The 17,105-nt window shown below is 41.5% G+C and overlaps 1 protein-coding gene across 2 annotated transcripts in view; it reads right to left on the reverse strand.

Annotated features, from left to right (window-relative positions):
* SLIT3 (slit guidance ligand 3) overlaps positions 1-17,105 on the reverse strand; it is a 533,501-nt gene that overhangs the window by 118,473 nt on the left and 397,923 nt on the right. For both annotated transcript variants that reach the window (XM_065690971.1, XM_065690970.1), the window contains 3 exons: positions 16,362-16,436; positions 7,564-7,707; positions 4,301-4,444 (listed from right to left, as the gene is read on the reverse strand). In XM_065690971.1, coding sequence (XP_065547043.1) covers positions 4,301-4,444; positions 7,564-7,707; positions 16,362-16,436 — 363 coding nt within the window. The remainder of the gene's footprint in view (positions 1-4,300; positions 4,445-7,563; positions 7,708-16,361; positions 16,437-17,105) is intronic.

Here is a 17,105-nt window from a genome sequence, read left to right on the forward strand (position 1 = left end):
TCCATCTTTCCAAGCTAACTAGACGTAGCGCTGAGTGTCTTGGAAAAACACTCTCCTGGAGTCCGGTACTGAAATGCCTATCCATAACCTGTGCGTAAGGGGTTTTGTGACTAAATTTCAAATTAAGGAAAGAGGCTGATATTCTTTCTAAAAGACCCAGAAGGCTGACTATCTAATATATACAGACAGGGAGAATCTGTGGCTTCAGTCTAAGGTTGCCTCACCAAAAAGAAATGAGCTGTCAGAGCCCCATGTGTGGTAAACAGAGTATCTAAACTCTCACCAATGGAATTCTCACATTGTATCTGAATATGTCCAAGAGTTGTTATTTTGGTAATACAGACAAAAGACGATAATGGAATTTCTCTAAGGCACATCATATCTTAAAGGCAAAAAAAAAAAAAAAAATAAGGCCTTAAAGAAACAGGCATTTTAAATGCAGGTGGAGTAGCCAAAGACCTTTAAGCCTTCACTTGCAACATACTTTTACAAACCTAAACATGTAGGTTTTCAGCCAACCAATTCCTTCGGAAAACAATAGTGCTGAAGACAAAAACATATGGCACAGCTGAGGTGTGGCAGCAAGAAAACAAACTCAAAGCAGGTCTTAAATTGTATAGGTTCTAGGCCAGCAGCACATACCCACAATATGATTTACAGCTGCTTTCTGCATTGTAAAGGAGCTTATTTCAATCACTGCACTAGCCTGGAGCTCCGGGTGCGTAATTACATGTGGATCAAGCACAGGCTGTTGTACGTTGTGTGTAGGGGGAGAACTGGGGACAGGAGAAAACTCAGCATAATTGTTCCATAATGAAAATACTCAACCTCCTTCATGCTGACTAGGGTTTGAAAGTAAGGCTAACTTGCAGTATAAAGGTGAGAAATGAACAGGTTCCGTCAGAGCTTTCAGACAGAATGTACAGAAAAGTCCTGAAAGGATTACTCTAATTCTAGTTACTTTCCTTCTGAATTGTTTTCCATTTTCTTTAATCCATAATGGGAACACATGCAGGATGCCTTGTATATTTTCCATACTGACACACTTTGGCATGAGCAGAGTGTTTAAACCAAATGTTTAAACCTCCAATGCTAAGTGAACCAATGCTTCAAAGGCCACTTGTTCCACTGATGGAAGTGAGTGAGATCATATTCACACAACATCTTCCGTGACACAAATCTGTTAGAACAAACTAATCCACAGTTGGAAACAAGCAGCAGGTGTTTGTGGAAAACCAGCAGCTCTGTATGTAAAGAACATTTTGCACATCTAGAAAGCAACTTGCTGGGACACAGCAAAAACTCTCAAAAGCATTCAAATGGTAAATTAGAAAATGCTCCCACCTGAACAGTAATGAAGTAATGAACCCTTCTACAGAGGAGAGGCCATCAGTAATGACCCACAAACCCCCACTTTCTTCTTGGCAAAAAGGTTAACACATGAACTAAAATTTATTAAATCCTTGGATCAGAAGTTGGATTATGTTTTTCTTAGGAACTAAGAAATCAGGTTTTACAAATGAAATTAACAATCAGAGAAACAAATCTCCTGTTTTGAAATCCAAGAAACTGGGTAAAAAAGGACAACTTTCTCTTGTCACACATTACACACATCCTCCTGGTGTAGCTTTACACACTTTAGCAGCACCTAGATTTTGTTCTTTTTCCAACTGCAGAGTGATTTGTTGCTTTAATGTAGTATGAAGTTTAAACATGTCCCTGTGGGCTTCCCATGACACAGCTTTGAGAAAAACTGTAACATCAAGGCTCTCTGTAAAGGATCATGTGGGACAAGAGATTCCCTACTTGAAAAGCAACTGAAAGGCCAGTTCCTTGTGAAAGCTTAATTTTGGAATCTGGCTATTCAAGAGGAGTTCTCAGGTCATACAGAGTAATGTTGGGCAGACAAATTGTTATAAAAATTCATCAGTAGTAATCAGAGTTTCTACATGTAAGGCACTGATTTAACCATTCAAACAGAAGCAAAGCAATCAAGCTTTTAGCAAAGATGCTGTACTAACATTAAATTCACAAGTGTTTACTCGAGGACATGGGCATATTTGTAAAATCATGGAGGAGCACAAGTCCTGAGGAATGAAATATGCATATCCAACTGCAAGCGTCTCTTAAAAACTGCAAAGAAACCATAGAATATTAATGATTTAAATAGATTCTAGTGACCTGTTAGACAAACATACTGAAACCCATCTGCATACCGTTCAAATTGGGTTGAAAATGTATCCTGGAATTTGGGTTACATTTATTCTAGAATAGTTTTATGTCATTAAGATGAACCAGTTCTCATACTGGATCCACGCAGCTATCAGAATAATAATTCATGGAAAACCAGTTCTGCTCACAAATAGGCCCACTTAAGTGTGTAAAGACTGAAAGACATGACTGAACCCTGTGTATGCAGCAGTGCAGGCAGACTTCAAATTAGAACGCTATAGCAGCTAGTTTGATCAGTAACAAATAAAAACCTCCTATTTTTTTTTACCAGTAACTTACAAAATACATGTTCTTCCTCTATTAATAACCATTCGTCAGGGCATTATTTCCAGAGCTGTTTGTGTATTGATAATATGAATGAGGCTGACTCACAAAGAGCAACAACAAAAGGAGCAACAGTTTTTAGTGCTGTAAATATGCCAAGATAAAAATGGAAACGTTAAACTTTGTATGAATTTCTGGCTCACATTAATAGATGCAAAAATAAGTCATTACAATACCCGATTAACTCCCAAAGCGTGGGTTGAACAGGAAAAGCAGTCATACTATCTATCTTCAGTGGTGGTGTCATCTAATACATCCACCTACAGTGGAGAACTGCTAGGAAATGAACACATCTGAATTTTGAATTTATATGTGAAATAGCACTATGGCCTTAAATCAATGCCTATAGAGGTGAAAAGCATCCCTTCTCCTACCTGAAGATCAAGCACGGGGTGAAAATGTGTCAAAGAACGAACTTTTTCAACAAGACATGGCTAGAAACCTGCCATGACCAGCATGATTAGAAATCACTGCCAAAGCAAGGCATTCTAACAGCAGCTTTAATTGCTGTTGTTAGAAATAGTAATAATCTTTACTCACAGTTGAAAACAGAAGAAAGTGGGCTATCTTCTAACAAAAAATGACAAACACGCTTCTGTGCAAACAAAATAGGGACTTTATAGACTGATTCAGAGTCACAGCTATTAAAGATGCAAGTACAGGAGTCGCAGGCAGGCACTGCTTGCAGCACAGGGAGAACAAGCTTTCAGCAAGTAGCACTCGCTTTGAACACTGACTTGAAAACAGTCAATAAAATGAATCTGGTTGTGTCTCTCTTTTTGACCATCAATTTCAAGGAGGCTTTTGGGACTACAGAAAGTAAATGGAAGAGAAGTTCTCTATGCTGCATGAAGCTAACGCCAAAATCAGAGCTGATTTGCTGGTGAAAAGTTATAACAGAATGAAAATATGAGCAACAAAATAGCTGAGACTTAACACTACTTTTTTTCCTCTAAAAAACGATGGGGAATGTTTTCAAAACCTGAAATACAGTAGCACCAACAGTTTATTTTGACTGGACAATTAGGATGTACTTTCAGGGCAGACAACTTCCATTAACAGCAACATCAGGGGCCCCATTCACAGCTGGAAACAAAGGGCAGACTTTCGTTCCATATTTATCAGTCTGCACTTTATTAAAATGGACACACTACCGAAAGCATGTAAACATATTTAAGAAGCAAGGGGAGTACTTCAAAGAAGGATAGAGACTTATCAGAACAGCTTAGGATGGGATTTTCGAGTTCACATTCAGCAGGACTTGAGTATTTTGTCTTCTTAAGCTCTTCTAAAAATCTAAGCATTAGCTGGTAGATTTCTTCTGATATTTAACTAATTTAATTGAAATCCAAGAAAGCTGTTCTTCCAAAATTAGACTCTACTGAAACTAAAGCAGCTTCGGGAAGCTAAAGTGTATGATAAACTACGCACTTCTGAAGCTGCAGAGCATCTTTTACACGAACTTCTGCTGTCCATTGAATAGATTACGACACAGCACAAGAGTCACCCTGCCCCAGCCTGGCAGCCTCCAAGTGTTTTCAGCCACTCCAACTGAAGCAATTCCTATGTTTTTCAACTGTTTTCCTAAATCCCACCTTGAATCCTCCAAACATGCAATTGCAGTAGGATGGGGTTTTCTTTCCCTAAATGAGGTTTTCTGTATATGAACAATAAGTAGCTTGATTTTGCAAAAGCACAGAATAACAGCATCATGACATGTTCATACCATAAAAAGATAACTTACATTGTAGACAAAGAGACTAATGTGCTGAAGGCTCCAGGGGTGATAGTGCTGATGTGATTGTCATACAGAGAAAGAAGCCTCACTGAGCTCAGTCCAGCAAAGGTGTCATTGTTTATACAGCTGATAGAGTTGCTCCTCAGCATCCTGCAAGGATTAAAACAGGGAATTAGGAACTATGGGGGGTGATGGGATGGCGAGGATGGTGGTGTATGATTTCAGGATAGGAGATCCTTTATCTAGGGCATCAATGAATGCTTTGGCAAGCACTGTGCTCTATTTTTATGGATTGCTGAAGTACATCACAGCTATAGGAGGGCTACATTCATGTAAACATTGTCTCATGAATTTAAAATGCCTTTCTTCCACACAGCATTAGAGGCTGATGATCCACATCTCAAAGTAGGATGCAATTAACATTACGACTAGTGACAACCTTGAAATAAAAGCTAAAGTCTTAATTTAGTAAATATCTGAGAGTAAGTGAAGAGGTGTTTCAGAGATCAGTTGAGAAAGAATGCCACAAATGTGTGACAATAACAATACTGTCTGTATCCTGTCTACTCCAGTTGCGGATGTTTTTTGTAATCCACACTGCATAAGTATGGAAGGAAACAGCATCCTCAGCAGAAATCAAGGAATAGCTTAAGAAAGAATTCCAGACCTAACGCAAGCTTTGAAATATCATTATACTCATTAATTGACAAGACAGAAAGCAGTAACCATCCTATAAAATGGTCTTCGCTCAGTGTTTGTACCAGATGAATCAGTGCTGTGTTTTGGATGATACATCTCTCTGAGTTGTTATGGTAACAATGAACTCAGCGATAAAGCCCAATTAATCTGAAAGGCTGTAGTATCTTGTTTCACTCCATAATAAAAAAGGCTCACGTATATTTGTTACACTGCATGCCAATCAACATCTGGGGCTGTAAACATCATTACACTGGTGTGATATTCCTACTTAGGTGAAAAATTACCCAGTAATTAAAGCATACTACCAAAAATCCACAAAATATATGCAGCTCATGCTGCTGTTCCAGTGAATTGATCCTGGTTAATTCCTTGGTATCAAATTCATGCAGCGAACAACAAAAATTCAGGCTCTTTTAGGAGTCTGGATTTAAATCTCAGATTGGTATCCACCAGATGGGTACTCAGATGCTACATCAATAGATACTTGAAAAATACCAAAGAGAGATCAGATATGGCTGAGAAGAAATTCACAGTGTAATCACAAGCACTCAGTGTTTAAGTCCTGAACATAACATTGCTTTTGATTTACTGTTCTCTAGGTACATTTAACATGACAGGCTCCATGGTCTCAACAGTTCTGGTCTTGCAACTGTGGTGAAACTGTGCTAGAAAAGCATTGCAGGGCTCAGACCCACACACCTTACATGTGGAGTACTAAGCTGCCTGAAAGCCAGGTCACGATCACAAGCTCTAAAATGAAGGGGGCAGTAAATAGGATAAGTAAGACCTTAGCAACAGTAGGAAACCTCTGAATTCTGTATGTAAAGTATCAGACAGTAGTACTGCAAGATGGGATGACTGAATTTGGATGCCAGTCTTGCACAGAGCTTTATTACATGTCAGGAAACAGTCTTTTAAAAACTGGACCCTGACCCTGTCCAGTGGGGCCTCTTTATAAAAGATCGCAATCTTAATGTTCAGAGAAAGTCAGTTAATGGACAGAAATATATGTTCCTCAAGCCAAAACCTTTGGTTTCGAATCACAGTTCATGGTGCACTGTGTGCCCTTCCTGAAGGAAAACTTATACTTACAGATCCTCGTATCATGCTGTGTATATTTAGACTGCTTTATGGGCTGGGGGGAAATGTAGGTCAGGTCAGCAGGATAGCTTGAATGTTAAGCATCTTTTTATTAAAAAACGCTGAATTTTGTTTAGGAGCACTGCCACAGGCTGCTTTACACTATAAAAATTAATTTAGTATCTATGGGCGCTATTTTCAAATCCCTCACCAAAGTGCATACATTAAATTAAAGAACAGATGGCTGTAACTACAGAAAAAAATGTTAAAGGAACAGCAAAAGAAAAGTTCCTATTCATCATTACAGGCCAAAGTCCTTGAAGGAAAGCTTTCTTTTTACACTTGAGAAGGGACTGAAATAATCATGCCACTATATTCTGTAACAGAAGTGTTTGTTGCAAATGAATAAATCACAGATTTTAAATTGCATTTGATTCCTAGAGTCTGTTTACTGACAGCATCCACCTAGTCAAGTGCTTTCTTCCCACAGCAGGGAAGACTATGCAAGAGATGTATTTTTTATGTACACAGCATAGATACTGTCTGGCATGTATCTCTGCTGTCACCAGAAGCCTAGTCCCTGAGTGCTTCTCAGGATGGTGGATGGGGTGGATTAAACATTATCTTGAAATCTTGTTTATGATTCCTCTTCCAATATAACTTTTAACGTGAAGATAAATTAGTGTTAGGAACTATGAGTTTCCATGTGTTAGTTCTCAGAAATAAATCAGCGCAGTTGTCTAAGCACAAAAGTAGTACCAAACTGATTCCTTATTCATCTGGGCTCTGACTCCTTCACACTCTCCCCAATGACAACCACATGAATAGTATACCCACACCATTTTTATGGTACTTAGTGTGGGCAAGAAAGAGCATGCTGTGGCTAGTCCAAAGTCATACCTGTGCTTGTGGGCTATGCACCTGGTGCAGAGCGAGTGGCCAGCTACCTTTTGTCAGCAGGACCTGTAACGGTTTGGTCATGCCTGCTCTGAAGTTGTTTAGCTCTGCCTGTTTTGGTGGCAGTAATAACCTGAGTCTTTCTTTTACCTACTGATTTCTTAAGAGTTTGTAGGATATTAAAAATCTTTTAGGCTCCTAGCATACTCTGGGATTTGGTTTAAGCAGACCAACAGTTTCAATTTGGGTGAAGGCTGAGCAGAAGAATGGATTAAGAGGTAGCAAATGTGTTCCTACATGCCTTATTTCCATAGGAAATACTAGAAGTTTTAAATGATCAAAGGTGCCCCATTTGATCATGAATTTCACTATCATGTTACTCCTGAAATTTTTGAAAATCTGTTTTTTACACAAATAGCAGATAAATCTCAAAGCTACCCGGGGCTAGAAACATATCGAAGACTTCTTGACAGTGATGCAAGACCCTGCCTTGGAGCTTGTTGTCCAGAGACATAAATTTTAGCAGGCACTGCTGAACTTGAGCACTCCCACTCCACTTAGAGGGATAGAGAAAGCCAGGTCTTTGCACTTACAATGTCTTTAGCCCTGAGAGGCCTCGAAACATCCGTCCATGCACTGACTCCAGTTGATTCTCTGTCAGAATCAGCTCCTGCACTCCTGAAGCTCCATCAAATGTACCTTCACGGATCTCCTTGATCTTGTTGTTGCTTAGATTTCTGGAAGGACACAGCCAGTCACAATAAGAAAGTTATTACTGTTCTATTCCAAACATATGTCATCCCAAGGGAAGGAGGAAGATAGGAAGAATATATGCCTTTTTGTAGTTATCTAGAGACATTCTTTCAGCAAGAGGAACATACAGAAGTTCAAAAGCGTACCTACTGTACTTACACATAGTTTGCCTTCACTCTTCAAGACCACAGTATATCAGATATATCAAAAGTCTTTAAGTTAATAGTATTACCAGCTTTTAAACCTCATGTCATTCTTGCTTATAAATGTCTCAGGAATACAATAAGTTGGGGTTTCTAACATCTGATTTATGTCCATGGAGTTACGGACCACACTTGGGATCAGGGGCTCACCTGGCAAGAATCATGTAATGTTACTACCATGGAAACAAGTGTCACACATTGAAATAAGGCCCACTTTTATTTCGTGTACTAAGACCTTTACTCTTTTTAACCTCAGCACAGGAATAACATACAAACCTGTGTAACTGCATGTACCTGATGTAAATTCTAATAGTTGCACTCATGAACTCCCAGGCACCTCTCGAAACGAAATGAGTAGCACTTAATTCTCAATTCACAGTTTCTGCAATATACAGCATTATTTTCTAAATATTTACTCTGCCTATAGAGTCTCAAGATGTTTGCTTACAGATCAGCCTGGGAAAACTTCAATCTGCAAAGTCAAATGAACTTCTGATGAAATGCAGAATTACTCTTTTGAATATTTCATCTTTGTGCAAAACCCAGTGAACAGACAACTTCTGAATGACAAAGCACCACCAGAGATGCATTAAAATAAATGGCTTTTAATTATTTAAAACATTTCTATAAAAGTCCTTAAGCACATTAAAACCTTGGGCTTCAGTCCTTCAAGCATCCCCTATGATGCCCTGTATAGATTATGATGAATGAACCTATTTGTTTAGGTTTATGACAGGAAACACTATTCTTCATTTTACTGCCTATAGCAAAAAAAGAGAAAGTAAAAGACAGGCTTTGCTCCCAAGAAGATGCCATATTTCAACACTATTACTCATACTGAATAACACATTATTCCATAAATGACCCCAGCAGACATGCAGCATGAGTAGTAGTTTCAGACTCCAAGTCCAGGTGATATAAACAAGTGACAAGGTATCAGATTAACACCTGGGCCACTCTGCTCAGAACAGGGCAATCTTGTTGGGATAAAAGTTGACAGAAGACATAGGAACAGCACAGCTTGGCTTCAGATAGAGATATGTGGGTCTTGCTCTTCGCAGAATTCATCACTTAATAAAAGAAAGCCAAGTCTCGGAGCTGTGTTTCATATGGGAAATCTGAGAACGCTGGTTCATGTCTGCAGAACAACTGTCAGATAGTGGGCCCTACAGCATGTGGCCCATCACCTCTTGTGCATTCTGTGATCAGAAAGAATAGGAGTATGCCAGCTATAAGCCAAAAATAACATTAAAGAATATAGAAATACTTACATGCAGATTTTGCTTTCCAGAAGTTTAGTACTTTGTGCTAACACTCACTTGAAGAGTTTATGTTCAATGTCAAAGCTAGTCAAGGAAGCATATTCTGACATATGCATTTAATTTTGGGCCTCAGCTATTTCTCTAGTGGAAATGCTTATAGCTCAGCATCTCTTTTGAATAGTGGCATAAAGAAATGCTCCCAGTGATCCCTTTCCTGGTAAGGATCATGTCATGATGCATATTTGCACAAAAATACGTGAGCAAATAAATAAATGCTTGCGGTGGGGGGCAGGGTGAGTTACTACAATGCACAAAGACTTTGACTTTCAGTTCACAGACTGCAAACTGACATACTTGCAGTTACCAAGTCTTATTAATATTTTTAATATTTAAAAGATATTTAGTACTTGGGTGCAATTTTAATGGATGATTCAAAGCAAAAGAAAGAGCAAATACTGGAGAAAAAAGGCTGGCCATAATTTGTAAAGAAATTGGCACATTCATGCAATCCAAACCATCTGAATTTTAATTGCTGCCAAAGAACTGCTGTAGATAGGCAAGTTCACTCAGTTGAGTTAATAATGTCGGGTCATTTCAACAACACAAAACTATCCAAAAATATGCTAGAGGTGTTAGGAGAAGCCAGTTTTATAAACCTTTCCCATGCAAAAGATCTGAAAATCCAAGATCAAATGCTATGGTGAAACTTGCAAGATGCAAGGCAGAGAAGAGACAAGCTTTACAATAATAAATAGGCAAAGGAGGCCAGGTTGGACAGAGCTTGGAGCAAGCTGCTCTAGTGGAAGGTGTCCCTGCCTGGGGCAGGGGATGAAACTGGATGAGCTTTAAGGTTCCTTCCAACCCAAATCAGTCTGGGATTCTATGACTGTCAAAGCAGATGCTCTGCCAACCTGGATTTCTTTATTCGTGTTCCTGAATTAAAGCTTCCCACAATGGAATGCGACAACGACAAAGAAAAGGCAGAGGACAGCTCTCATTTACTACAAAAAATTCTAAATGTGTCCTCCTGGAATCCTGCCCTACTTGAATAACAAACACGAGGAATTGCATACTCTTCAGTCTACAACTGCCAGCAAAAATTATCAGCTGATACAATCCTTGAAAGATGAAGGCACTGAAACTTCGGCCTGCTTTGCAGCTCAGGAGAGCTCTACGCCATCCTTCCCGGCACTGAAGAAGTTTTAATATGTGATCATGGCACTTGATAAGGAATTTACCTAATTGTTTTTAATCAGAAAAACACTTCTGAGACTTTACAGCAAGTCCCATTATAGAAAAGCCCATCCTCTTACAACGCTCAGCTTTTGTACGGAATTCTTGACATACTGGAAGACAATGAAAAAGAAATGGATCTTGAGGATTTCCCATGATACCTGCGCCCTCTGGCAGGGCCCCAGTGGGAACCTAAGCAACCTGGTCACACAAGAAAGGTTGTTGTTTCCATAAGAACTCTCTGATTTTCCCTGGTGATAATGTTTAATCCTATTTCCAGACTTTTCTTTTGGGTAAGAGGTCACAAGAAGTTTTCAGAAAGCCTGGGTTGACTTTATGTGGGGCTGTGAATAGGAAATGAACAGATCCAAGGAGGTATCAAGGTGACATTGCTCACACAGCTCACTTTCCAGTCAGATTTTACTTACCTTATGGCTACGGTTTATAATAGCATTATTTCTGTGGACCTTGTATCTTCAACACAGAACAAGCTGGATTCTAGTCGGACTTACCAGAATCATTCATGCTGCTGGACCTGCTGGGTCAGTTTTTACATTCCAGCGTGCTATCCATTGCTACCCTCCCCCAAGAACCACCACGAGAGCAAGCTGTTCTTAGACACAGAATGGCACTGAAAGTCTTAAGTACTACAGGCAGACACTGAAGTACATCCAGTGACACTCCTACATTCATCCAGCAGAGCAGACTGATGGCCTCACTGGAAAAAAATGAGGCACATGATGAGCCCAAATCATGGAACCCCAGCCTGGTTTGTGTTGGAACGGACCTTAAAGTTCATGCAGGTCCAACCCCCTGCCACAGGCAGGGTCCCCTTCCACTGGAGCAGCTTGCTCCAAGCCCCTGTGTCCAACCTGGCCTTGAGCAGTGCCAGGGATGGGGCAGCCACAGCTTCTCTGGGCACCCTGTGCCAGTGCCTCACCACCCCCAAATGGAAGAACTTCTGCCTTAGATCTAACCTGAACTTCCTCTGTTTCAGTCTGAACCCGTTACCCCTTGTCCTATCACTACAGTTCCTGATGAAGAGTCCCTCTCCAGCATCCTTGTAGCCCCCTTCAGACACTGAAAGGCTGCTCTGAGGTCCCCACGCAGCCTTCTCTTCTCCAGGCTGAACAGCCCCAACTTCCTCAGCCTGTCTTCATACAGGAGGTGCTCCAGCCCCTGAGCATCCTCGTGGCCTCCTCTGGACTTGCTCCAACAGATCCATGTTCTTCTTATGCTGAGGACACCAGAGCTGCACACCAGTGCTCCAAGTGGGGTCTCATGAGAGCAGAGGCGCAGGATCACCTCCTTCAACCTCCTGGTCTTGCTCTCTACAATACAGTTTCCAGAAAATAAACTCTGTTCTGCAGAACAAGTGACAGATGAGCGCAACCTTCATTGCCATGGCAAAATTCATGCTTAGGGGAAGGAGCAGCAGGTAACAGTTGTTTCCAAGGACACAAACTACTTTTACCTCCCCAAGAAACTTGAGATGCTGTTTTTGGAACTGACTGCTAGACTGCAAACTTTGTCATGATTCAATTTTATTTTGCATGTGAAATGTGTTAAATCCTGGGCTGACACTCCATGAAATTCAATGTAGGAGAAATATTGACAGACAAATTAAGCCTCCAAAAGCAATGATACACTAGAGATGGGTTTGGCAATACCAGCTATTGCCAAGACAGCCTGACACTTCCTAATGTAAGACCACACTTTATGTTCACTTTGCAACTTTCGCAAGAGGTAACAGAATGAACTGTTAAACGTCCCTTTCAGGTTTGAAGGTATCACCTTCTTGTTTGAACGTGAGCTCACTGCCATTTTTAACTCTACAGAAACAGCTGCTGGGACCCCAGTGGAAACAGCCAGTCCCACTGATCTCCTATAGGCAACAGGGAGTGGGCATGCTCTGGAACTGACATACGGAGTGCAGCTTGTCCTGATGGGTCAGTGTTCCATTTCAGCAAGCAAGTGTATCTCTGTGCTCCCACTGAGTTAGGTATCCAGGGGGGCTTGGAGCCTAAACCTGTTTGCCATGGCCAGAAGACCCCTCCAGGGTCTCGCTGCCAATGGAAGCCCCGAAGCACTGGAGTATATCTTCACTGATTAACAACCTGAGCTAGTCCCAGGGAGTCATGGGGTCTCCAGGGCTTGCTTCTGGATGAATTTGGTCACTGCTGTGAGGAAAGAACTGCTCCTTCCACAAAGGTAAACCCCTGACCTCTGCGAACGGTGGTGTTGCGCCTCACCCCTGTCCGACGTGAGATCTTGTGCGAAGTAAGATCTCCCTTGGGCAACGCAGTCCTCTGTAAAAGGCAGATGCTTCCAGCTCCCAGGGTTGGCAGGCAGCAGATCCTGGAGCCTTTCTGTCTCACAAGGACAGGATATTCCCAAAACCGCAAGTCACGGATGTGCTCTCAATCTGATAGAACTCAGAAATTCAGCCTTGTATTCAGAATCATAGAGTCATAGAATAGTTAGGGTTGGAAAGGACCATCTAGTTCCATGTGCAGGGACACCTCACACTAAACTATGTCACACAAGACTCCATCAAACCTGGCCTTGAACACTGCCAGGGATGGCGCAGCCACAGCTTCTCTGGGCACCCTGTGCCAGTGCCTCACCACCCCCAAATGGAAGAACTTCTGCCTTAGATCTAACCTGAACTTCCTCTGTTTCAGTCTGAACCCGTTATCCCTTGTCCTGTCACTACAGTTCCTAATGAAGAGTCCCTCTCCAGCATCCTTGTAGCCCCCTTCAGACACTGAAAGGCTGCTCTGAGGTCCCCACGCAGCCTTCTCTTCTCCAGGCTGAACAGCCCCAACTTCCTCAGCCTCTCTTCATACGGGAGGTGCTCCAGCCCCTGATCATCCTCGTGGCCTCCTCTGCACTTGTTCCAACAGTTCCATGTCCTTTTTATGTTGAGGACACCAGAACTGCACACAATGCTCCAGGTGAGGTCTCACAAGAGCAGAGCAGAGGGGCAGGATCACCTCCTTCGCCCTGCTGGTCACGCTCCTTTTGATGCAGCCCAGGATACGGTTGCTTTCTGGGCTGCGAGCGCACACTGCAGCCGGCTCATGTTCATTTTCTCATCGACCAGCACCCCCAAGTCCTTCTCTGCAGGGCCGCTCTGAATCTCTTCTCTGCCCAATCTGTAGCCGTGTCTGGGATTGCTCCGACCCAGGTGTAGGACCTTGCACTTGTCATGGTTGAACTTCTCCTGCACTTCAAGCAGATTCAAACTGCTCCTTTCAAACCACCCTGCAAAATGCTGGCAACACAGCTCTTGGAGCCTGGAAGCCACTGCAATGTGACTGAAGCTGCAGAGAAACTTTGCACTTGTGAGATCAGGTTAGGCAGTACGGTAAGAGCTCAGTGAAAACAACACTGTTTGAGGCAGTCTGGAAAACCCACTGGAGAACCCAGTAAATTACTTCTGGACTGGGTTAGATCTGTCTACATGAATGCACATCGCCTTTTTATTCTACTGCAAAAAGCATCAAATATAAGGATGGATTAAAATGTAGGTTATAAACCAGCATCATGTAAATGGGATTTTGCAGCTAATTATTGAAGTCGAGGTGTTGGGTTTTGTTTTTTAAAAGGCATATGCAGACGTATTAACCTTTTAAAAATCAGCCAAGGAATCTCAGCAATTTAAATCCTAAATAACATGTGGCATAACTTTGCATTATGGGTCTGTGACCTTTACATTTCTATATCAAGAATTCCCTTTGATTTACATTAAAATGTATTAAAACCTGGGCTGACACATCATACAATATGGTTCAGCTTAGGAGGCATATTTTCAGACAAATTACACCCCAAAAACTAATTATCCATTAGAGGTAGCATTGGCAGGACCACCTCTTGCAAAGGTGGTCTGACACTTCCTTTTTCTTTGTATATATTTGCTTTATAACATCTGCGATATTCAAGAGAATGAGCTGCCAGCTGCGGTCCTTCTCGTGTTTAGAGGCAGACACTTTCTAGCTTTATTTTTCTTTCTATTTTTTTTTTTTAAACGAAGGAAGGAAGTTCACCTGTTCCAGAAACTGAAACTGACCAACGTACCATTGTCCCCATATCTCAAAACTCTTTTTGTGGAAAGACCAAAGCACTCACATTCTCATTTCAAACTTGTTACTTGGTAACTACCATGTAGGTGTTTAATTCAAAGGATACATCTTCATTGTGAAAATGTGTTAGGATTTGGCTGAACTCTTAGTCTTTAACAAAGAGCTTTAAGATTCCTGCCACATCCAGGAAGACACACTTCTTTGGAAAATCTGTATTTCAGTAGCTAATTTTCCAGAAGTTTTTTTTCACCTCAGATTCTTCTTCAGATGACACCTTCTGATGTCCCTCAGGACAGAGATGCTGTAGCAGTAGGACAAGGGGCGATGTGTTTAAGCTTAAACAGGGGAAGTTTAGGTTAGATACTAGGCAGAAGCTCTTCCCTGTGAGGGTGCTGAGGTGCTGGCACAGGGTGCCCAGAGAAGCTGTGGCTGCCCCATCCCTGGCAGTGCTCAAGGCCAGGTTGGACACAGGGGCTTGGAGCAAGCTGCTCCAGTGGAAGGGGTCCCTGCCCGTGGCAGGGGTTGGAACTGGATGATCTTAAGGTCCTTCCCAACATAAGCCATTCTATGATTCTATATTCTATGATAATGAGGGTTTGATCACTATTCTTCCTCCTTAACAGCAGCTCAATGAAGAGCGCATTCATCACATTCCTGCCACATACAGGGAGTTGCTGCATTAGGACCATCAGCAACGGCAATCCCATCCACTGCTATTTCCCTTACACCTCTCCAGTTTTCCAAACCTAAATCCTGAAGGTTTCATGAGGACAGATGCTTTCCAATTTGTGTATACTTCCATATACCACACATTTTTCATGCCCACTATCTACTTACACAGACAAAACAGCACTTCAACAATGTCAGCAGCCTTTTCTAAGGGCACCATAGCTACAACTTACAGATCATTCATAAGCTATGAAGCTGGCATATATGATTAATTCCCCAAGCCTGGCGGCCTGCACTTGCACAAACACAACCCCCACTCCCAAACCTGCAGCGGTGCATATGAAGCTCCTGCAGAAATAAAACTGACATCAGAATCCCACTACAGTGGTCTCCAAAGCCCCATAGATCTTACATGGATTCCAGTGGCAAGGGAGCTCCAGATGGTAGTAACCACGTGAAATGAATGCAGCAGAAAAAGCCTGGGTGGTTGGTTTCCCTAAATTACTTTGACTCAAGCAATAAAATCTTACTAAAGCAAACAGTTGGATGAGAAATTAGCCATGGGGCCATAGGGTTAAAATTTTAAATAACTTCAAAAAGAACCATTTGGAAGACTATCAGGAGGCATCTAACATATTACCCTCTTTCTAAAACACAGCTCTTATTAAATATAGACATTGCCAAGACTCAGGCTGTTAACAGAATCATATCTCTAAATTAGCTAAATGAGTCTCCTTTCCAAAACAATAATGATCAAAAGAAGCTGCCATCATCTGCAGCTTGTAATATTACTTTCCTTTGACTATGTGAAGCAATCACACTAGCTGGAGTCACACAATGTAGTCAGAAGACAAAACCAAAATGCTTAATTCTGTAGCCATCTCTAACAATGTGAATTCACAAATGTGAATATATTCCGGGACAGAATTCCCCCCAGTCTCCATGAGTCAGACTTTAACAAATAGAGTACAAAGAATAGTGAAATGTCAGCCTAGGGATCTCCGTGTGTCACTGTGGTTTACCTGGGCCTGTCCACCTAACAGGCAACTCACTCATTTCCCTTAAATTCACATTTAACAAGTGATTTCTGCTACTGCAGTACTAAATTCTGAAAAACATCATCCCTCCCCCCTTCCTTACAACCCAAGGCAATGTGTGCTCTAACAAGAAAGGGACTCAAACTTACATTTTTCTGAGGTTGGGCAATTTCTTGAAGAGCCCGATGGCTTCCAAAACAGAAATATCATTGTCATTCAGACGCCTGATAGGAACAAACAAAGAGACATTTAGTACTTCACGGATGCCTATAGATATATCTTTGTGACATACAGGGCTGCCACACAGAGAACTATGACCTTTGTTAAGCAAGATACTATCTGCCATCTCTCTCAGACTGCCAGAGCGAAAAGAGTTTGGCTTTGAAGGAAAGGGAACATAGAAGAGTTTCTATAGTAAAAGCTTCAGTTGCCTTTAAGAGCGTAATGCCAAAGGACAGTATCAGAATGCCTCCTTCTTCCAATGCACACGATAAGGGATTATTAACCTTAACCATTACACAGCCTTGTTTGCGGGACTAAATCTCCCTCATGCATTCTGCTACAGAAGACATGCAATTGGAGATGCGGCCTGTGTAAACAGAAGGGATCTGATTTCAGGTTCTTTCCCATCAAAGTCTGCTGGTCTTCAAAACCAATGCAAAGGCCACTGGCTTGCACTTCGCATGCAAAATTCTTCTCTGATTACACGTAGCTCCATTTTTCTATGTAGAGCCTTCGCTGTGTTTCTGGTAGTCTCACACATTTTTCTCTTAACTTCAGATCAACAATTTCTATGAGGGTTTAAATAGAAGTATAATAAGAATACTAACACAAAAACAGAATTGAGTTTGAAGGGGATACTAATATAGCAAGGAGACAGATTCTTCAGCTAC

This window comes from Lathamus discolor, chromosome 10, assembly GCF_037157495.1.
Source record: "Lathamus discolor isolate bLatDis1 chromosome 10, bLatDis1.hap1, whole genome shotgun sequence".
Taxonomy (NCBI): domain Eukaryota; kingdom Metazoa; phylum Chordata; class Aves; order Psittaciformes; family Psittacidae; genus Lathamus; species Lathamus discolor.